The sequence below is a fragment of the Typopeltis vanoorti genome, chromosome 2 (assembly GCF_054136105.1).
Source record: "Typopeltis vanoorti isolate ZY-2024b chromosome 2, IOZ_Tvanoo_1.0, whole genome shotgun sequence".
Classification (NCBI taxonomy): Eukaryota; Metazoa; Arthropoda; class Arachnida; order Uropygi; family Thelyphonidae; genus Typopeltis; species Typopeltis vanoorti.
The window spans coordinates 172,979,246-173,003,841 of record NC_143550.1 but is presented as its reverse complement, the minus strand read 5'-3'; the positions used below and the strand labels follow the sequence as shown (position 1 = coordinate 173,003,841).

The 24,596-nt window shown below is 34.5% G+C and overlaps 1 protein-coding gene across 1 annotated transcript in view; it reads right to left on the bottom strand.

The window, feature by feature from the left end:
* The window catches only part of LOC150109672 (neurobeachin-like protein 1), a 1,254,229-nt gene that overhangs the window by 319,334 nt on the left and 910,299 nt on the right, over positions 1 to 24,596 (bottom strand). The window contains exons 41-42 of the mRNA XM_090413954.1: positions 10,768 to 10,879; positions 5,268 to 5,416 (exon numbers count right to left, since the gene is read on the bottom strand). Coding sequence (XP_090270080.1) covers positions 5,268 to 5,416; positions 10,768 to 10,879 — 261 coding nt within the window. The remainder of the gene's footprint in view (positions 1 to 5,267; positions 5,417 to 10,767; positions 10,880 to 24,596) is intronic.

Here is a 24,596-nt window from a genome sequence, read left to right as displayed (position 1 = left end):
GCAAGTTTATTTGAAGATGACTTCATGCCCTGTAGTTTGAGGTTCAAGTCATTTAAATGTTCGCAAAAATCTGTAATAAACATCAGTTTACAAACCCACATGATGTCATACATTTCTTTATAAGACATTTGTTGATCAGTCAAAAAGAGATTCATCTCATCCACGCATTCAACAAATCATTGCTGAACAAGACCTCGAATAAGTCAACGGACATTGTTGTACATTATTAGTCCGTTGTACACTGAATCCACTTCGTTCAATAGATTCTGAAATTGTCTTTAATTCAAAGCAAGTGCAGAAATGTAATTAACAACCTTGGTTACTGTTTGCATCACTTTTTAAAGTTCCTTTAAGCCAGCATTTGCACATGAATTCTCCTCATGTAGGATGCAATGAAAACCTATTAGTGGATGATCAACATGTTTTGCAAACAGATTTACAAAATCTGCTTCCCTATCAATCATGCTGGGTGCACCATCTGTTGTGATGGATACCACTTTTGAAATATCAATTTGCCGAATAGATAATTCGTTCCTAACTGCTTTACATATTTCAACCCCACGTACACTCAGGTAGTGTTACAAGGTTAATCATCTCTTTGCATAATTTGTCATCCATACAAAATCGAGCAAAGATTGCCAGCCTAGCTGATGATATAATGTCTTTGCTCTCATCAACACAAATAGAAAAGAACTTACATGAAACCAAATCTTTTGTTAATTACTCTGGTGTATTCCTTTCCAACTTACATGTTTTATCCTTAATTTTTTTTCTACTCAAACAATTCTTTAATGTGCTGAATAATTTTTACCTTTTCTGAAAGATTGTCAAAAAGGAATGGAGAACATTCTAGCCATGCTTCCCTAATATACTCCCCATCACTGAGTGGTTTTCCATGTTGGCAATAACTTTTGAAACCTCAAAACTAGCAGCAACTAAATTGGAACTAGGCCTACCTGAAATAAATTTCATCAAAGTATCGGACTATTTTTTTTTTTGGCTTGCTCAGTTCACGAGAAATTAATTCTCTTTGTTCTTGGCTCACTTTTGTTACTTAATTTCTTATGAATAGTTTCAAAATGTCTCTTTACAGAAGAAGTATTACGAACAACTGATTCGGGACATAAAATGCATAATGCTTTAATATCTTTCTTAATCATGCCACATTTTTTCAGTCCAGTATTCTTTATATTGTCTAATATCCTTTTCATTCGAATGTCTACGTTTCTTTGCTGGTGGTTGTGACATTCTGCTCAATCTGTAAAGAGCAGGAAGGCAAATAAATAAATAAATAAATATAAGGAAGCAATTAAATAATTGCTTTATTTATGCAGCTTTTAACTTTAATGAAAATTGGATTATGGAGTGTAAAAATGTGGACAGAGACATATAGACACTGACAAAAATTATAATTTGGACTCAATCTCATCGTAATCACTCTCTGCATATACCAACTAAGTTTAAGCAAACCAAAAATTAGTACAATTGTAAGCTGACCTACATACATGTGCAAATGAAAGAGAAGGGTATGCATGCAATCTGATCATGTGCAGATAACACTTCATAATCCTGAATATTGATAATACATTTCACATGGTAGCTTTAAAAATAACTTACCGTATTTACTGGAATATAACTGGCCCTCGCGTATAACTCGCACCCCTGATTTTACTTTGCAAAAAGAGAAATTGAAAAGTTTCGCGTATACCTCGCACAGAAAAAAAAAAAAAATTTAATCACGTTCACGTCAGCGCGATAGTGACTACTTCCCACGGCAAACCATGCGCTCTCCCTACTAGCCAATATGTCTGCAGACACAAGTAAAAGCAAGTCATTTTATTGCATCACTGAATAAGGTACAAACATTTGCAGTCTGTGTAATATATTTCTCAACAAATAGTGCAATTAGCTGGGATAAAAATGGCACTAACTAACTAATGAATCACATGTCCCCTTCCCAAGAAAATATGCTATTTAGCCTCAAGCAAAACCATATGCTGCACTGGCAAATACTAAAAACTAGACGTGTGGGAGTCTGTCTCCCCAGCTCAAATGCAGAGCAAAAAAATCAACAGAAAGTGTTAAAATTTGTAAATGTGTTAAAGCTAAGAAATATATAGTGAATATTGTTATGGCACTTTCAGGTATTGAATTTGGTTGAAGAGAATTAGCATTTCAATTCAAAAATTGTCTGCTGACTTTTATCTTTGACTTGCGCGATCTTTTGTTAATACCGCACCAATCATATGCACATATCTTTACTAGCCTAGTACCATAGCTGCTTGTTCATCAGTCATTCATGAAGGATTGTTCATTAAATATCTCAAGTCCTGTAAATTACTGGTAATTTTTGCTTGAAATAATGAGAAAGCAGATGGTGCTATTTGGATAGGATGCACACAAGGAAACTACTCTCTAGGCAGGAAATAGCAATTGCAATATATGTGGGGATTTTACAAAAAAAATTGAAAACTTTAGTTTCCGAAAATCCCCACATATATCTCGCACCACGATTTTTAGCTTTAATTTTGGGGAAAAAAAGTGTGAATTATATTCAAGTAAATACGGTATGTTTATGGCAATGTAAAGGAAATTTGCTTTTATATTTAATAAGTTAAGCATATTAATTGACAATAAATATTTCCAATCCATATTTTAATGACTTATGATTTAATAAAATCCAAATACAAATATACTTTAGAAAACGCATACGTTCTTTACGAAACATGAAAATATATATCAAATGATGGTTAAGGAGTCATGCCACTGGATGCCTGACGAATAACGCAACAACTGAACTGGGCAAAACTTGCACATCAGTATCGCAGAGATATAGATGGCTTGGAAATAGAATGTTTGTTTATAATTTTCTTATTACTTATTATTACTGAAACAGTGTTGGTAGGATTTAATTATTTATTGCATTTTTATTTGGTATCACTGTACTTAATAAAATTGTATTATATTAAGTTAAAATATGTGTCAGCGAAGATGTTTGAAATGTATTTTTTTATTTATTTATTTAATTCTTTTTTAAGATGAGCCCTGGGTTGCATGCCAGAAAAAAGTCGTTGGCGTGCCACGTTTGGTAGGCATGTTGTACACCCCTGCTCTAAGACTAATCATACATAAAGAATATAATAAATATTTTTTCAACAGTTTCGATAACGAGCCAAATGATATAAATGTGTAACAGATTAGAAAAAACTAATGATGAATCAGGCATTTTAGCATTTTTAGGGTAAAAACGAAATCATGTTTGTTAATTTTTATGCAATGCAATGCATAAACGCATCAAAAGGGTTAAGCAAAAACCCTGCTATAACAGAGAAACACAGATATTATTATTACTGAGGGCCCTAAAATCCTGTCGATGGCCTTAGTTATAAGCAAAATTAGAAGAAGGAAAAAAATATAAAAAATACGTTTCCGCAAATGTGTACCGAATGTGCAGTGCCCGCTGCTGAGAAGCAGCTACCACAGTACAGGCAATAAACCAATAAAGCAATCGCCTTGCCATGCATTTTATTGTTTTATTTTTAAGAATTTATTTTTTAAGATAGGGAAATGTAACAGTTTTGTTATAGTTATATTTTATTTATTTTAGTTGTAAGTATAGTTGTTAAAAACTAATTATTAATTAAGTAATAAAAATTGCTAAGTTAATATAAATAAAAGAATGTTGACAAATAAAATTGTGTCTCAGGTGAGACCCAAAAAAGTGCTGCCTGGGGCGGACCGCCCCCTCCTTGCTATGCCACTGTGTGTACTGTTGTCATGGTTCTATATATTATTATTATTACGTGACACCTCCAAGGATTACAAAGATTCATCGAAGGAGGGTACCTAATCTACAGCTCTTTGTCTCCACCACTCAATCCACCAACTACCGCCTACCACCACTAGTATTTTAGTATTTTCACAGACAATCACAAACATCCATGCCCAAGACGAGATTCAAACCCTCAGCCTTTTGGCTGGAGAGTGGATATGCTAACCACTTGGCCAACCAGACTGGCATATGTTGTCCAAAACTTGGAGATTTTAAAAACCATCATACCGTAAACTCCTGCAAAATTAAAAAGCTTACTCAACTCATTCAAACACCCACTCCCTCTGCTGGCCCACCCTGGAGTATATTGTATTTATTGCACCTGTAATCTACCATATATATAGGGGAAATAGGATGCATAATTCCTATCAGACAAAAGGAACATAAACGACACATTAAATATAATAACTATGGTGAAGATCATGCCCTGAACACTTTACATAGAATTGACTGGAAAAGCATCAGTTGTTTACATCATACCAAAACATGGCATGAATGCAAATTTAAGGAAGCCTGTGAAATTCTTATCAACCACCCCAATCTGAACAATAATGATGGTCGAAAAATTTTAGTACATGGAAGACATAATCTACCCACAGAACCTTTCTCCCTAAGAGTTAACTATAAATGGACTGTAGATAATCCTAAATCTAATATAACAATTTTAATGTCAAAAATAGGACATCATTGTTACTGTAAGAAAACTATCTATATGAAAGAATGTTTCTCTCATGTTATCTTAAATAGAATTTAGTTTTGATGTAGTTTCTAAATAATTAATTAATTTTTAATTTTATCTGTATTTTTTTTTTTCCACTAGAGGTGATGCCAGTAGAATTACCGGTGATCAAATCATTGTTTCTTTAGCTTACTGTGTGAAATGTAACTCAGCTTGTCCTTATATATTTGTACATACTCCAGATGATGACCTTCATATGAAGGTCGAAACATCAGGAAATTAAAATAGTTATTTATAACATGGTTGTAAAGTCCATAATTTCTAAAATGAATGCTGATCACCGTGAACACTAAAAGAAAGGAAACCAAGTGAAAACATTTTCACAACTAGTTCTAAGACTTACCTTTCCATTCTCTTATTTTTTTAATGGCCTATTTTAGTACTCACTCTGTATTTGCCAACTTTCAAATTTTTGCTATTTAACAGCATAACTAATATATTTAGTCTTTACTCTCATCTATGACTGTTGGTGTGCAATGGAGAAAATTGGGAAAGACTATCTATTTTGGATTGATTCAGGTCAGAAAAACACAGTATACTATTGCTCAATAGCATACTGTGTGTGTGTGTGTGTGTGTGTGTGTGTGTGTGTGTGTGTGTGTGTGTGTGTGTGTGTGCTGTTTCTGTTCATAATTTCTGTGTGTGCTGTTATAAAATTTACATGTGATAAACACAAAAAGTAAATTTGTTACATACCTTCCTCTCTTATAGGAGATAAATCATAAAAATACATATTCGCTGTGGTCACTTCAAATCGACCCTTGACAACAGTCATCAGTGTTACTAACTCACAGTCCTGAGAGACAACAGATTTTTCTTTTCCAGTTGTGTCTGGCCCTTCAATTCTAAAGAAGAAGGGAAGAAAATATAAATCAAAATCATAATTTACATTTTCAAAGGAAGCCAACTTTTGAATTTAAAGAAAGAAAATGATATATTTAATAATTTACATTTTGTGAATTTAACCCTGCAGAGGTCGCAGCTGATCTGACAGATACCAGCAAATTGTTTAATATAATATTCTTACACATATCCAGTGTATTGCTTGGAGGTCATGAATAGCTATGGATGCATATATTATGAGTGATATTCCACACTGTTTATGCGGTCAGTTTTGGGTTAACATGTGTTATGTAAAGGTGTGTGATATTCCATAGTAAATTGTATCTGAGAGATACTGCAACCTCGAATGTCAGTATAGTATTGGTTTAGTTTTTTTTATTTTTTATTTACCATTGAAAATGGCTGAAAAAATATATCGATTAGATAATCGTCAGATGTTGAAGAGATTCAGTGATTTTTTTTATTTGAGTCCGATGATGAGAATGATAGAGTCAACTGCGAAAGTGATATTTGATAGTAAATTGTATCTGAGAGATACCATGAACTCCGATGTCAGTATAGCATTGGTTTAGTTATTGTTTTTTTTCTTTTTTACTTTGTTCAATAATTTCTAGATTGTAAGTGAAAATAAATAAACCATCATGTATTATATTTGTAGTGTTTTTTTTTTTTTTTTTAAGTTTTATCGCATTTTAGCACATACTAGTAATGAATGTATCTCTCAGATAGACGTGACCTATGCTGCAATTTTTTCGACCGCAGGGTTAATGAATGCAACATAAACATTAGAATAAACATAATAAAACTGCATTTTGCTCCCCATCACACTGATATTGCATATTGGTCACCATGGTGAAATAGTTTCATAAGCACAATGGAAATCATTGTTCTGTAAAAGAAACTCCCCAGACTTTATACTTGCTCTCCCCCAATATCTCATTATTACTATCAATTTCCTGATAAGTACCTTCAAGAGTTATACAGGATTCTCTGACAGTACATACACCATTAAGTTTACACTGTAACTATGTTCTGTTAACAATTTTCCTCCAATCAGTTTATCACTTATCAGCACTAATATTGTCAGATCTTACACTTCTGGATGCATAACTGCACCTAGATGTTAGTCATCCTCTGGGTATTTTCCCCTGACATCTTGGCATCAAACACATTTTCCTAGCCTTTCCTCTCCCATTCTGTTTGTGACCATATCACCTTATATTAGCTCAACTCACATATTCTTGAATGTTAACAATATCAAGTTCCTTCATAATATCTTAATTTTTAATGCGATTCTGTAATTGATGCCACCTGTTCACTCCACCTCAAGGGCCAATTTAGTGAGTACAGGAGTAGCAAACTTATGGGAGGGAGATAGCTCAGTTATGCAGAGTGATACATAGGACAAAGAGAGAGCTGGAACAAATACAGAAGCATCTGGCAAGTGGGTCAGCAGATATCAGAAAGAAAGCAGTGCAAGAAAAGATAAATGAATGCTTGACTAAGAGAGAAGGAAAAATCAAGGACTGAGTCTTGTATGTGATTCTATCATAAGAGGTATGATTGGTGAGAGATCGTGCTTCCCGAGTGCAAAAGTAAATGATGTAAGTGAGGCTATTAGAGTTCTAAAGGATAAAGCAAAAGAGTTCATCATTTTGGCTGGAATGAATGATTTCAAGGGAGAAAAGTATGGCATGAGGGAGGACATGAAAGTATTACTGGAAGCAGTAAAAGAAAAGAGTGAAAAAGTTAAGATAGCGATATTGCCATCTTAATTATTATATCTATATAATAGTTATCATAGCGATATTGCCGTCTGTTGCCATGGCATGACAGAGTACAGCTGAGAAGGAGGACAATAATAGTGAATGATTCAATGTGAAGGTTATGCAGGAGGAATAATGTGGAGTTTGTGGATGTGTGGAGTGAGTTCGGTGGACAAAATGACTTATAGAAGGATGGTTTGCATATGAATCAATTCAGTGTTCCGAGTCTGGAAAAAGTATTGTTGAACAAAACAAAAGTGGATGTGCAAAATCATCAGGGACACTAAACTTTTAGGCAGGGAGGGGAAGCTGTTTAGTGGATATGCAGATATCAACAAGGCAGTTGAGTCAAAGAATGTGCATAAAATGCCTAAGTTACTACCATTAGTAACAAACCAGAATGGGATAGTTAGAATGAACATCAGGATAATGGTGGGCCTAAGGGGCTTTCGCACTTCATGTACAAGTAATGCCAGGAGCGTTTGGAACAAGGGGGAAGGAGTTTTAGGCATTGGTTAGTTCATTTTGGCCAAAGGTTATTGGCATTAGTCAGACATGGCTGACCGAAGATGATATAGTTAGTGAGGTAGAATGCGAAGGGTATAGTGTGTTCAAGGAAGATAGAGAGAAAAGAATGGGGGGTAGGAGTGTTACTGATGATAGCTGATGAACTACAACCAAAGAGAGTTGAAGGTCAACTGTAGGCCAGTGACAATAGCACATTTGAGGCAATCTGGTTTGAGATAGAGACCAACAGAACAAATTATATAGTTGGATGCTTCTATAAACCAGGGGATGGAAGAGATGATGAGATAGCATGCATTAGCAAATAAGCTCAATTTTTTCTACCTCAAGTATGTACTCCTCTTTATGTTCCTCTTGAAAATTTTCTAGTACATTTCTGTCACTGCTTGGTTTGTTTAACTGTCTTTCAAAGTAATTACTCCAGACAGCTAGGATATCCTTATCTTCAGTTTTCATGCCACCTTTAAAATCTTTGATGCCTTTTACAGTACTTTTTCCTCCATTTCTAAGCTTCTTCAATAGCCACCAGAATATTTTACCACGTTCCTGATATTTATTTTCCATACTCTTACCAAAGTCTTCCCATGACTTTTTTTTTGACTACTTTTACACACAACTTAGCTTTCTTATGTTTTTCTCTGTATTCTTTTAAGGTATCTGGCGACTTATTTGCTAGGAGCTTTTGGCATGTTTTCTTCTTTTCCAGAACTGCTTCTTTAACTTCTTGTGTCCACTATGGTGTTCTTATTTTTCTATGCTTGCAGACTACACCACATACCACCTTAGCTGAATCAGTGAATGTCTTCTTTCGAGTTTACCACTGAAAATCCAAGGTTTGGTTATTGATTACAATTTGTTTAATTTTTTTCTTCAATAATGTTTCTATAGTGAGGTCTACAATTTACCTGTAAAAGCTTCTCAACTTTAATTCTCTTTAAAACTTTTTTATATACTGTTCTTTTCAATATGATATCCTTTTTTATCCTCCTTAGTACTAAGTAATGGTCACTTCCAATTTCAAATCCTTTGTACACTCTTGTACCCTGAACCAGCATGATGATATCACTATCAACAATGACATAGTCAATGAGGCTTTTTTATTTCTTGTGTCTTCTCTCCATATAAATTTGTGCACATCTTTATGCTGAAACATGGTGTTAGTAATAACTAGTCCATGTGCCGAGAAGAAGTCCAGTAAGTATTTACCATTATCATTAGCTTTGCCCTTTTTCCCAAATTTTCCCCAAATGCTCCTATATGCCTGGTGGGATTCATTTCCTCTTTGCTATTCGGATCTCCAACAAGAACCACTTTTTTCATTTTCTTTATGTCAGCAGCCTGTTCTTAACTCTCTCTCTCTCTCAAGAATTTTCAGTACTTCATAATGTGAAATTTGCTATACCAACAATAGCAAGCAAAAAACTATTTTTTTAGAAAGAAAAAAAAAATATTTGTTTTTAATTTTTTTTTTTATATTGGAGATTCATGCTGCTGGGAAACTGATATATCTGTTTGTGATTACTTTTGATATTTTAAATTTGATTTAACTTTGTAAAATCATTCCATGGTGATGGTAGGTAATACTGCAAAACTACATCAACTAAAAAATTAAAATAAAGCTGATTCTACTGGAATGCTTCTAGGGTATGTCAATTTTGAAGACAATCACTGAGTTGCAACAATCACAAAACTCAATTAAACAATTTTAAGAATGAAAATAATATGAAATTCTAGGTATATTGCAAAGTTTTGCTAAATAATTTAATTCTATTGGTTCTGTTTAGAAACTGAACAATGTTTATATGTCATCCCAGGGTACCAGAATGGCAGGTACAAGTAAGCCATTATGCATGAAAATATATGCTGAAATTTTACTGTATTAAGATCCTACAGTCAATTCTTATTATAGGTACACTTGTATGAACCAAAAAAATAATCAGTAATAAGAATAGTTCCCTGCAGTGATTTACTTTAAAATAACATTCTTACTAAGAGATTTATTTATTTATTTATTTATTTTATTTTTATTTTTTGGTGTAGTGAGTAAGTTCACTATAGTGAACTCCACTGTAATCATGTTTGCAAGATACCACTAAATGAGCTAATTCCACAACAATAACAGCAATATGATGGAAATTTTGTGGTGGTGTCCTGGCATATGATTATGGAACTCTATACACAAAGTGATTGAAGACATTTTCAACTAGAGTAGACCTCCCCTCCTTTTACAACCTATGTGGGTATCCTGGAAACTGTCATTAAATGAACCATCATAAATCAAATCCTAATTTTCCATAAGCTCAGCATCATGAATTGGAATATATTCCTGGAAATACAGTTCAAACTGTGTAATGTAATAAAATATAATGCAAACTTTGTCTTTTTTCTTTAAGATGGTCCTTATCATGGAATGATACACATGAAACTTGAAGGAAAGTTCCATTACTTTCATTCGATTCATGAAGGCTTAACATTTCATGTTTTTCACCTGACAATTATTGCTTTCTGCTTCTTTAAGGATTCTGTATTCTCAAATTTACTTTTCCTCTTCCCAGACATTTTCAAGGGTAAATTATGTACTATACTATAACGTATATACTTTTAGATTAAACTGACAAGAAATAAAGAGCATAGAAAATTACAACAGTTCATTTCAAATACATACTACAGACTTAATTCCAACTGTACTGTAAGAAATCAGTACAGAGACTCACAGCAACTTTTTTTTTTTTTTTTTTTTGTTACTGCATCTACATATATAATATTTTATAACAGAAAACACAGTTATTGAATAAAACATAAAGTATGTGATTCGATTACAAGAAACTATGCACATTAAACTGTTTTGGTTTCGATCAGCCAGCCTTTGTTGCTAAAGCATATGCATCTTGATTACCTCACTTCCATAGTCTGGAACATCATGCAGTCATAATGGAATTTTTTACCAGTCAGGTGAAGGGGGGAGGATCTACTGTTTTTGATGTTCCTTAATATACCATTCTAAAATTGCTACAAAACTAATTTTCAAATTTCACATAACCTGAGAAATCAATTTAACTAACTCAGAGGAAATCTGCAGATCTTCATCAGCTAAAGAATCATCCTGTTGTTGAGTAACTCTGGCTTTCTTTGCTACTGGTGGAAGACTTTCATATTTTGGCTGAGATGGAACAGCTACACAAAAGCAAAATATTATTTCTTAATATTAGACTTGAACCAATTGCAATAATAGAGATCAATATTATATAAAAATGTGAAAAGTAACACAAACAAAAGAATTCCCAGAAAGTTTCTAAATGAGAAGTGCTTGCCTCTCATGTTGATGTAGAAGAGTCATTTCAAAAGTTCTGTACCTTCATGCATGGTTAGCCAGTGATCAGCAGTAACAGTTTCTAGCTTCACATCAGATGCAGATGTAAGCCAGACTGAGTAAAAAACATTATGTTCAAGTTGTTTCTGGTGTTCCTTTGAAGAAATAAGATTTCAAAATGGAGGAAGAATCTGATTCCGGTCAGAAATGATGCCCAGCATTCTTACAACAAAATTAAAATCCCACATGTAATACCAACTAACATTCCCAATGCTTTATGTGAAGTTGGTGGAAATGGTACACTAGATCACTGCAGAATGTCAGAAACGTATCGTATCTTAAGTATGTGCATAGGTTACTGATGTTGAAGTGTAGTGGAATAAACACATATCTGCAGATAATAAACATCAACTACATTTATTTAGTTAATAAATTATTATGCCAATATTTTACCTAAGCCACCTAGGCAACTTCATGGACACACACATGGAGTACAGGCATGAAAGCACACTGGTAAGAAAGCAAATACAAACTGAGTATGAATAGCAGGATCCTACAGATCTAACTAGTGCTGTTTTATGGGTACAATAATGGAAACTGCAATAAATGGGTGCAATAATGGTCCGAATATACTGAATAAGGACTCATGGACCAACAGGACCATAAGGGGCAATCATCTTGATTGTAAGGGATGCGGCACTCCCATGGACCTCTAGCTGGATCTATCCTCTCCTTCTACTACTTTGAGGAAGATCCACTTACTTTAATCTTTCCTATAAGGCCTTATCAGCCAACTCTTCTTATTTTATGACCCCTATGCTATTAGAGTACTCAAGGGCAATGGGGTCTTTTCATTTCTGGCCTTACAACTATGCCCTCTCTATAAACCTTACTATAATTCTTCTATAATCTACTCTTTCCTCCTTCAATATACCCTATTCCTCCTATGGGTTTAAATTCAGAAGTAGGCTAGTTCAGAAGCCTTAAGGTAGCAGCCTTACCACTGAACTATTCCATCGTCAGGCTAGTCCCCTGACATGGAAAACATAATTCTACTAGTAAGCTGACAGAAAAAGGTAATCGGATTCAATCTATAGAAAACGACTATGGAATGGAAAAGGTAAAACAAAAATGGAAACGACAAAATATAATACACATGGCAAACTGGAATGTAAGTGGAATAGCATATAAAGAAATAGAATTAGACCAATTATTAAATGAAAGAAATTTTAAAATAGCAGTAATCACTGAAACAAAAAAGAAATTAAAAGGAACCATGAGAACTGAAAATTTTAATGTGATATACAGTGGAGTTGGCAGAGACCAAAGAGCACAAGCAGGAGTCATGATTTGGATTCATAACTCCCTTTCAAAACAGTTAAAACATTATAAATTATGGAACGAAAGACTAATAGAAGCTAGAATAAAAATAGATAGAGGCTATTTAACAATAATTGGTTTATATGCCCCAGAAGATGGAAGAGAACAAAATAATATTGATTTTTATAATCAGCTACAAAACATATATAATAAAATAAATAAAAATGATTACGTAATTTTAGCAGGAGACTTAATGCAAAAATTGGAAACACGAAAATTAATAATAATATAGGAATACATGGAGAACATACTCTACACAGGAATGGTAAAAAATTGATTGACTTTGTAGTTTATAATAACCTAAAAATAATGAATTCCTTCTATAAACATAAAGACATACATAAATATACTTGGGCAGCAAGAGGATGGAAATCAATATTAGATTACTTTATACTAAATGAAAAGACATCAAAATTTTCACTAGATGTTAGAGTTCACAGAGGATATGAAATAAGCAGTGACCACTTCCTTGTTAAAATAAAATTAAGATTACCACCTAAATGGCTACAAGTAACAAGAACAGAAAGAAAAATTGAAACATTTGTTTATAAAACTAGACTACTGAATGACACAAATGTACAATTGTTATATGAACAAAGAATTAACCAACATCTAGACAAAATAAAACAAAATGAAGAAATAGAATGGCTTAATATAAAAACGATTCTAAATGCAGCAGCAAATGAAAGCTTAGGAAAGACCAAAAAATTCAATAAAAGGAAAAAACTGAAGATCTGGGATGATACAATGAAAGAAATAATCAAAACGAAAAAAGAAGCCTATCACAAATGGTTAAGCAGTAAACGATTAGAAGATGAAATAGAATATAAAAGAATAAGAGCCATAGCTAAGAGAGAAGTCAGAAAAAGACAGAGAATCATGGAACAAATCTGTTTCTAATTTAGAACATTATTTATATAAAATAAGACCCAATGTTTATAAAATTTTGAAACACTTAAATGCAGATACCAAAGAAAACATAAAATTAAACACTGAATTGAAATTAGAAGAATTTCTAAATTACTACACAGAATTGTGGACAGACAAATATTTTAAAACAGACAACTTGCAAACAATTAACTGTTGTGTCGGAATAAAATGATGAGTCATCCTTTTTTCCCACCCAACACTAAGTTACCTCATTAGGAGAGTATAAGGACATGCTTATGCCTCCGGACAGAGAATGTGCCATTTAACAATCCAAGAACATGTAAATATCCAAATGTGTGAGCTCTAGACAATGTTAAAATAGCCCATGAGTAAAGTAGAAATTAGTTGTAAGTGAATTAAAATATAAAATCATGTATAAATTGCCAAGTAAATGTGTATAAGCTAGAGCAAACTTTAAGCGATGTAAAAGCAGTTCGTAGCCACGGCGTCCAATCGACAGCCGCCGTATGCGTGACGACACCACCGCGTGAGGGAGCTGTTTTGGAGTATAAAGGTTTCGGCGAGAATTCGAATAGCTTTTTTATCTCTTGTCTCTGGGTTTCGTCGGCACCTAGTCCTGTCGGAGAGCTGTGTAGAGCTTGCCGCCACGTGTAGCAAGAATCCCCCCTTGCTATGTGTGCTACGTGGGCCAAGGCTGCAACTACAATGTATTCAGATCCATAAGAAGAAAGAGCCACTGATGAAATCAACGTCAGTGTTCAAATCTGTGTATTAGTGTTTTTCGGTTCGTATGGAAACAAAGGAATAGCAAGACCGCCATCAGTGAAGGTACAGTAAGTCGACCAAAGTATCCAGTTCAAGGCAAGAACGGTAAGCGGAAGATTTTCTTATGTTAAATGTTGAATTAAAGTAACCGAAGAGTAAAGAAACAGAAGTTAAGGAAGCATGCTATTTCTGTGTAGTGCTATAAGAGCAGTCTGCGATTTGGACACTTTTGTCTACAGTTGAGAAGGAAGCATATTGGCTCCAGCCGAACAGGAGGCCGAGGTCCGAACTGTTTGTGTGATTTAGAATCAGTAATGTTATATGGTCAGAACGTAACTAAATGTTAACTGAAATTTTGGAGTGGGGATTAAGTAACAATAAGAAGGATTATCCTAGAGAAGTTCATGTCAGAAGTATTGAGTTGTCTTGTGTATACATGCAATATTACATGTGTGATAATATTAGGTAATTTAGTTATAAGAGTCTGAGAATAGATGTACATTTAGAAGTGAGGAATTTATGTCAAGTAAGGGACTATAGTATAGAAGTTTTGAATGTGATTAATTAAGTAAAGGGAACCTAGACTCTTTTAAGATTAAGGATTTGATTAACATGTATACTTGTCTTTGTGAAATAATAAATGTGTTTCTTTAAATATAATCAAATGAGTTTGTCATCCTTTCTGCGGATTTGAGCTACCGTTTGGAAAATTTTGTACCGTGCATTTAAGGGGAAACCATTAGCAATAGAAGAATTGGGACCACGACTGCTTACTTCTTGAACCCTACATTTCCTTTAGGTATTCTTGGATGACATATCAGAATTTAGTTGCCGGCTGGCGCAGTCTTTAATTAATACAAATTCGTCGGCAAACGAATATCTGATATTAAGTGATACAAAAATTTATGTTAACTGTAAGGCTAAAGAAAAGACAGAGATATAACAATAAGGCAATCACACAGTCATCTAAGATATAACATAACGAAAATGAAAAGGAAAAAACTAAAGAAGAATTAGAAATCAACCTGAAAGAAACAAGAAATGGAAAATCACCAGGAGAAGATAAACTAGGTTCAGAACTATATAAATATGCAGGAACTAGATTCAAAGAAAGACTCTTATTATTTTTAAATAAAATTTATTCAACTGGTATCCCCCCAATAGAATGGAAAAAAGCAATTGTGTTTCCTATCTTTAAAAAAGGTAATAGAGATGACCCTAAAAACTAGAGGTATCAGTATACTAAATTCCTGTTACAAAATATATAGCAGAATCTTAAATAACAAACTAATGAAATATTCCGAAAACTTTATTTTACAAGTACAGAATGGATTTAGAAAAGGACGATCATGTATAGACCCGGCCTTTTGCCTAAAATTAATAACAGAGAAAAGAAGAGAATACACTTTAGAAACACATATTGCATTTATTGACTTTGAAAAAGCATTTGACAAAGTTAAAAGAAACATATTAAAAGAAAGACAAATACCAAATAATATCCTAAAAGCTATCACAAGTATATATGAAAATAATCAAATACAAATAAGATTAAATCACAAGCTATCATATACGAGAGAGATAAACCAATTCAGTGTCTCCTCTCATCAACTCTTTTTAATATCTACTTAAATGAAATAATAATAAAATGGAGTAAAAATTTACATCAAGGAATTAAACTTTCACATACAGTAAACTTAAACACTCTCCTCTTTGCCGACGACCAAATAATAATTACACATTCCGAAGATAAACTACAGAAAGCTATTTTAGATCTAAATGAGATATCCAAAGATTATGGTATGATAATATCAACAGAAAAATCAAAAACTATGGCCTTTAAAGGACAAGATCCAGCAAGAACTAAAATAGTAATAGACAACAAGATCTTAGAACAGGTGAATTCATTTATCTACCTAGGATGTACGATCACATATGAAAATGAAAAAGATATAAGTGTAGAAGGTATTTTACCTTGGGTATAATAAATGTTAAAAATACCATGCAATTTTAAACCTGGTTTTACTCCATTTCCCAAGTAAGCAAACAGACAAACAAGTCAAGTTTGAGCCTGCAAGTGATGCAAGTCTAGCTGATCCTACAGGTAGTGCAAGACCAAGGCAACTCGTGGTAAAGGTGGCATAAGCTCTGATCACTAACTTAATATTTACCCTTAATGCCAAAACACATCTCCAAGAAGGGGATGCCTCATGTTTTGTATTAAAGGCAAGGGGCCACTACCCAGACCGGTTTCGACCTTTATTGAGGTCTCGTCAGTGGGAGCTAGGCTAGAAATATCAAGATTTAGTAATACAGAGCTTATAAGTATTTTACCAGAACAAGTTGTCATAAGGTGTTTTAACCTTATTAAATAAAAATCTCTAAGCTCTGTATTACTAAATCTTGATATTTCTAGCCTAGCTCCCACTGACGAGACCTCAATAAAGGTCGAAACCGGTCTGGGTAGGGGCCCCTTGCCTTTAATACAAAACATGAGGCATCCCCTTCTTGGAGATGTGTTTTGGCATTAAGGGTAAATATTAAGATTAGTGATCAGAGCTTATGCCACCTTTACCATGAGTTGCCTTGGTCTTGCACTACCTGTAGGATCAGCTAGACTTGCATCACTTGCAGGCGCAAACTTGACTTGTTTGTCTGTTTGCTTACTTGGGAAATGGAGTAAAACCAGGTTTAAAATTGCTTGGTATTTTTAACGAAAAAGATATAAACGTAAAAATTGCAAAATATTTAAAAATAACAGGTGTAATTAACTCTATATTTAAACCAAACCTAGTTCAAAAACAAACCAGACTAAAAGTATACAATACATTAGCCCTACCAGTCTTAATGTATGGAAGCGAAATCTGGACAATAAAACAAAAAGACAAACAAAGATTAACAACAGCAGAAATGAAGTTTATGAGAAAAACTGCAAAGTATACCCTATTTGATCACAAAAGAAATGAAGAAATTATGCCAAGAATTAAGCCAAGAACCAGTAATAGAAAAAATTAAAAAATATAAACATAAATGGATGGAACACGTTCAAAGAATGAAAACAGAAAGATTACCAAAACAAGCCATTAGGAAAAAGAAAACCAGGACGTCCTCTTAAACGATGACTTCTAAGGCCGGAACAGGCCATGCTAGGCCTATATCCTTGATATGCACGATGATGATGAATAATGGAAACTTGCCAAGGTCTAACAATGATGGTAGTAAGCAGGAGGTATATGAGGAATCAAGTAAATTTAATATTGCAGAATTTATGGAGAGAGAGAGAGAGAGAAGATGTTGGAGTATTCTTTACTTCTAACTAGAAAATAACACTCAATATTTCAATCTCTGTATTGAGGTCATTATTTTTATTATTATTTCGGCCGACTCCAGGGAGTCCTTAGACTCATCAAGGGAGGCCCTAAATATCATGTCCACACAACTACACAATATTCTCACAGTATCTATCATACCTTGCCTTGAACTCGCTCACCGTCATAGCACACAACAGACTCTGGCAGCTTATTCCACTCATTTACCACTCTAAAAGTAAAGAACCCAGCTCTAACACCCCTGCTAACCACACTCTTGCCCAGCTTCCATAGGTGTCCCCTAGTTCTCCCACCACCAGTCCTGATCTCAAAAATATCCTCTGAATTAATCCTATAGAATCCCTTTAGCAATTTGAATGTCTCAATCATATCTCTCCTTTTCCGCCTATCAACTAGTTTCTGCAACCCACAAATCTTCAACCTGTTCTCATATGGTTCATTCCATAGACCTGCTATCATCTTAGTCACTCGCCTCTGGATCCTCTCCACCTCCTCCTCATCAAGAAGGAACCGAGATGACCAAATCTGGGCACAGTAGTCGAGATGAAGTCTTATCAAGGCTCGGTACATAGGTACAGTAACTTGCTTGTCTCTGCTCGTCAAGGTATTTTTCAACAACCAAGTGAGTTGATGAGCTGATTTAGCTACTTTTGCAACGTGCCCCCTAAACTTCATCTCCCTATCCACCAATACTCCCAAGTCTCTGGCCTCATCAATCTCCTGGAGTACGGTTCCACCAATGTGGTATACTGGTGCTAATCTTTTCACCCCAAAATGCATTACCTTACATTTTGTCACATTAAATTGACGTCCATTCTCCTTAGCCCAGAACTCCAATCTATCCAAGTCATCCTGCAAGATTTTGACATCTTCTGCATTCACTATTGCCCTACCCAACTTTGCATCATCAGCAAACAAATGAACCGTTCCACTTAGATCCTTCCCTATATCGTTAATGAACAGATTAAACAGCAGTGGTCCAAGAACAGAACCCTGCGGCACACCACTAGTCACAGGCCGTCTTTTGGACTCTACTCCTGAATAAACTACTCTTTGATATCTCTCCATCAACCACCCACCTATCCATCTCAGCAACCCTATATCCATTCCCATATGTTGTAGTTTACAGATTAGAATTCCATGTGGTATCCTGTCAAATGCCTTTGCCAAGTCCAGCAGTACCACTGTAAACCCATTACCCTTATCCAGTTCAGCCGTCACCCTGTTATAAAACTTGAGCAAGTTACTGAGGCATGATCTACCCTTCACAAAGCCATGCTGTCCCCTGTACAGTATCTCATTTTCATCAATCCATTCCTGTATTTTTCCCTTGACTACTTTCTCCAAGACCTTGACAACAACTCCTGATATGCTGATCAGTCGGTAATTTGCAACACCATAGTCTTGGATCCTCCTTTATGCAGTGAAACTATTTTCCCCTCTTTCCACACCTTTGGGAATCGAAATCATCATCAAGAAAACAACATATGCACAGGTACACATGCTCTTTTAATCATTTAACCCAGCCTGACCTGTGGTGAAAAAAAAAAAATAAATAAATGAAATAAAAAATAATAAAAGTAATAATAAATAAAAATTATAAATAAATATAAATCAAGTAACAAAATAAAATAATTTTTATACATAAAAGTATAACGATATACAGATGATAAAATAAATCTAAATGAATAAAAATAAAAAAGTTTCACAGAAGAACTACATTAAACATATCTATACAGTCCTCTTATATTAAGGTTTTCTTCTGTTGGGGTTCTGTCATCATGCTCTAGATGCAATACAGGTTGCAGATGGGTCCTCCATATTTTTACAATTACCAATCTATCGTTCTTGTTTAGATTTGGATAATGTTTCAGCATCTTAGAAGCTTCCTTGAATTTTCTTTCAAACCAGGTTTTGGTACAGTGTAGGGATATATTGCCTTTCCAGTTGATTCTATGATATGTTTGAAGTGCATGGTCTGACAGACCTGTTTTACAGTGGAGGAATTTACAGTTTACAAGATCGTCCTCAATAATACCATTAACAGCAAAAAAGATTACAAGAATGTCATAGCTATACCATACATTATGGGAACATCAGAAAAAAATAGAATTCAGGTTCATCCAAAGATCCCCTTCCCTGCCTTGCCCACCCAGTAGTTTAGTGCACCTGCAACCTACCCTACATAGTGGAAACAGGGCACACCATCCCAATAAGAAAAGGTTGCAGGTGCACTAAACTACTGGGTGGGCAAGGCAGGGAAGGGGAACTTTGGATGAACCTGAATACACTTTATAATTTTGCAGGAGGATGTTTGAAGATTGCCTTAATGTTGTATTTATGCAGCATTCTATTTTTTCTGATGTTCCCATAATGTATGGTACAGCTATGACATTCTTGTAATCATTTTTTCTGTTAATGGTATTATTGGGGAGGGTCTTGTAAACTGTTTTTTGTTGTAGCCATTTTTTTTTATAAATGTTAGGCTAATAATTTCATATTCCTTCTTCAGTGCCTGCTGATCGGAGCAAATTGTTAGAGCTTTATGTTTGAGGGGGCTGATGATCCCTAGTATTTGTGTTGGATGGTTGTATGAATTTTTGTACATACTGGCCTGTGTGTGTGTGTAGGTTTGTGGTAGACATTGAATGAAAGGCAGCCTGAGGAAAGATGTGTGACAAGTGTGTCTAGAAAAGGAAGAGAGTTATTGTTTATAATCTCAATGGTAAATTAGATATGTATGTGTTGTTTGTTCAGGTGGATTAGGAATGTATTTAATGTTTTGCAGCTATGGGACTAAATGGCCAAAATTTCATCAACATATTTGAGCCAGACTTTGGGCTTTATGCTTGCTGAATCTAGAGCTCGCTGCTTGAAGTCTTCCATGTAATAATATGCTAAGTGTCGTTTCGCTGGAGGGTTTGTGAAAAGATGGCTCCCGTTTCAGATAAGTTTTTTGACTAATTAATTGTAAATAAGTGTGTGTTTATGTGTAAAAGTTGTGCGCTTGCAGTGTTTGTAGTGTGAAGGCTTGTTTAAGTTTGTTTACAAAATCAGCACACTGATATACATGGCAGTGAAACACAATGACTTGTGTTTCACTGCCACAAAAGTCTGCACAAAAGACAAATAAGACAGACAGCATAGGTTTTTCAAGCTTGCTTAAATATGAGAATAAATACAAGTAGGACACATGGTGGCGTAACTCAAATGGTAGTTGAAAATTGCATGAATGTTCAGAGAGTATATGGAAATAGCACTATGGAAAAAATTCGATTGACAATAAAGCAGGTGATAATTTATACAACGTCAAAAAACAGAGTGAAATTAATGATAAAGTGGGCAATAATGATGTTGAAAAACAAATTGCAGTTAATGCTAAGGTGACAGGTGGGACTGACAGCAAACAAGTGTGACTGGCAATAAAATAGTGAGGGAATGATAGCAAAAAAAAAGGACATAAGACTTGAAAGTGGAGTTTTTGAAGATGAGTGAAAAGATGAGGCAGATGTGCAATGAAATGAAGATATGTATGGAAGAGTGAAGAAGACAAAAACAAATGATGTCGATATGAAAATGGTAATGAAAGACTCATGAGTGGCATTGTATGGCAATTTGATTATTAGAGGCATGGTAAACTAGAAGATGCACAAGGTTTGTTTTCCTGTAGGTAAAATGAATAGAATGATTGAGGAATTGATATGAGGACTAAAAGAGCAAAGGAGGTAGTGGTAGCAGGGCCAAATGACTGGGAACAAGGAGAAAGTAAGAGAGAAGGATAAAAAAGTTTCGATGTGATAGGAAAGGTTGTCAGTGTTGCCCAGGTATGACATTGCTGAGATGAGGTGAATAGCAAGAATTATGAATAATATGTTGGCAGAAATGTATGAAGAGAAAGGAGTGCAGTTTATTAATGTGTGAAATAAGTCTGAAGGAAGAAATGAACTGTACAAGAGTGATGGATTGCATTTGAATGGTTTTGGTGTGGGTCATCTGGAGAGACTCCTGCTGGATAGATAGTAATGAGTGCAGAGAATGAATCTGAGCAAATAAGAAGGAATGTAAAAGAGCAGGAGAGTAAGGAAGAAGAGTTTGAAATGATGCTTATGAATGAAGAAGTGGACAGCATGAGTGTGGAGAATAAGAACAAGTCAAACAGGGAAATGGGGAGACTCAGGGTGGGCAGGAGAATGCAGTGTGAGAAAGGTTGATGCTCCAAGAAGAGGTGAATGTGTGTGTAGATAAAAAGGGGAGAGGATTACCTGGGATGTAGGAGAAACAGTTGGATTTGATTTGAAGAAGGTTCTTGGATGAGTAAGGAGAAAAAGAAACGGCTTGAGAAAAGTATGGAGAAGTCACATCTAATAAGTGGTATCAGTGAAACTTGTTATACATTAAGGAATCAGCTGTTACGTTAGTATACAAATGCCAGAAGTAACAGAAACAGCGGAAATGAAATGGTTGCATTGACTGAGTTCATTCACCCCAAAATTGTAAACATAAGTGAGACAATGTTGGATGAGGACGACATCCTAATAGGAATAGAGATGCAAGGGTCTGATGTATTTCGTGAAGATAGAAAAGGTAAAAAGGGAGGTGGAGTGCTACTGATGATAGAAAAAGAGTTAGGTTCATACAAGGACAAGATGCAAGGAGGAAATAGTAGTGATGGTTTTGAGGCAGTATGGTATGAGACAGGGTTGAATAGAATGAAATACTTTGATGGATGTTGCTATAGACCTGATAATGTGGAGGACAGTAACCAGGAAATGTATAAGCAACTTAGTGAAATGTAAGGTTTTAATTATTATTATTATTATCCAGGCCCCCATGGAGTCAAAAGACTCATCGCAGGAGGTCCTTCCTAGGAAACACAAAGTGTATCAAGACTCATCGTGGGAGGTCCCTTTTAGGAAACACAAAGTCTATCATACCACTCCTTAAACTCATTGACTGTTTTCGCTCTCACCACTCTATCAGGCAATGCATTCCATGGTTCAACCACCCTCCATGCAAAGAAACCACTCCTCACCCTCTTGCTCACAGCTTCCTTTCATAACTCCAGGGATGGCCCCTTGCCAAATGATAATTTCTGAAGCCTTTTTTTGGCTCTTTTATTTTAGTAATTACTTTTACGCATGAACTGAGAGTTCGCTTACAAAAAATACATTTCTCTGAAATTTCAAGTTCCTTAGTACTGAACAAGAGTTCTTGCTTTCTCAAGGTTTCTGCCTGGTCTCTGAAGAGAACCAATCAGTTTGAAACAGTTGTAAGGCCAGTGAAACCTTATGAAACATGGACTAATAAAAAGGCAAATATATAGATGCTTGGGCAGCACCTATGTCTTTTAAGTAGTCCACACTAAGGCAACTCAGAGATGTCGAGGAATGTATTCTTGGAAGCTCTCTTGGAAGCCAAATGTAGAAACTATGAAAGTTTCATAAGTTTCTACATTTGGCTTTGAAATAATGCTGGATTTAATATCCACTTTATTTATGTAGAAGTTTTATACTAACGTTAGGTATAGTACAATGTTCTAACATCTATTTCAAAAAATTACTTAGAAGGGAAATTTGAATCATAACAATTTTCAAAGATTATCCTTCTCTTCCTTTACCAAAAGAGAGAACTTTTAGTTCTTAAAGTTCCAAGAATTCTGAATAAATAAACAATCATAGTTAGTATATGTCAGGTGAGAACCACATAAAACTCTTTAGAAAGAACAATAATTTAATTACTACTTTCATTCATTATGTTGTGTACATCTTCATATTGAATAAAAAAGCATTAACAGAGAGATTTCTAAATTATTAACAATTATGCTCAGAATGAATATAAACCAGATGTTGAATATGGCATCATCATCACATGCAATATCTATCCAACATAATAATATTTGTTATGTTGGATAGACACATTAATCTGAAGAAATGAACCTCAAAGAACATATCAGAGATTTGGAGGAGAAATGGCACATACATGAAGAATAGCACTTCACCTCCCCAAAGAAAAAATGAAGTTTTTTAAATTAAGGGGATATTAGATCCCACATTGTTTTAAAACCAAATAAGAAACTCAAAGATTGGAATCAGAGAGTTTCATGCCGAATATAGTATAAAAAAGTATAAAAGTGTCGGCGAATACTAGCGTGAGCTAATGCAAGTAGTCCTAGAACGTAGTACAAACAGGCAACTCGTTGCAAAGGGGGATAAAGTTCTGATCGCTATTCTTGGTATTTTCCATAATGTAAAAACACATTTCCTAGGAAATGTATGCTGTTATTACATTATGGTGGGAGGTCATTACTGGTCTGGGTAGTGACCTCTCACCAAGAATAGCGATCAGAACTTTACCCACCTTTGCAACGAGTTGCCCGTGTTTGTACTACGTTCTAGGACTACTTGCATTAGCTCACGCTAGTATTCGCCGATACTTTTACAGGTTTTTTATACTATATTCGGCATGAAACTCTCCGATTCCTTGAGTTTCTTATTCGGTTTTAAAACAATGTGGGATCTAATATCCCCTTAATTTAAATACTGTTTATATCGCCGAAATGAAGCCTGTTGGCTCTTTATATTTAAGTAAAAAAGGAAGTATTTGGAAACTCACAAAAATGCCATACCCAGAATGCAGCAACTGTGTTTGCAGATTTAAAGAGGCCTATAAAATGATACAATGACCAACACAATACAATAAAAAACTAAGGTTTCATCTTAAATCAGCTTGGTGAGCATATATCAAAGACCTACATATTAATGAATTAAGCTATGAGGAGACATTACATAGCACTCACAACATTGAGCCATAAATCTTATATTAATTTAAAAATCTCTTTGTTAATACCTTTTTTCCTATTTGTATTCAATTTGAAGATGACATTATACATGAAATTAGTAAATAAATATTGTTCTTTCTAAAAAGTTTTACATGATTTTTGCTGACAAATCTTAACTACTGGTATATACATTTCAAGTCATAGAAACCTGAACTCAAAATAATAATTTTTTTTATTCTTAATATACCCATAAGAAGAGAAATAAAGCAGAAACAGGCTTAGGTTTTGTATCTTAATCATAAAAAAAAAATAATAATAATAATTTTATTGATTAGCGTATATTTTGTTCGATTTCATACCACTTCCTTGGTGCACAACTACTTGTTATACTCTAAATCAACAAGTAAATGAAACAATTCATAATTTAAAGATCTACAGTCC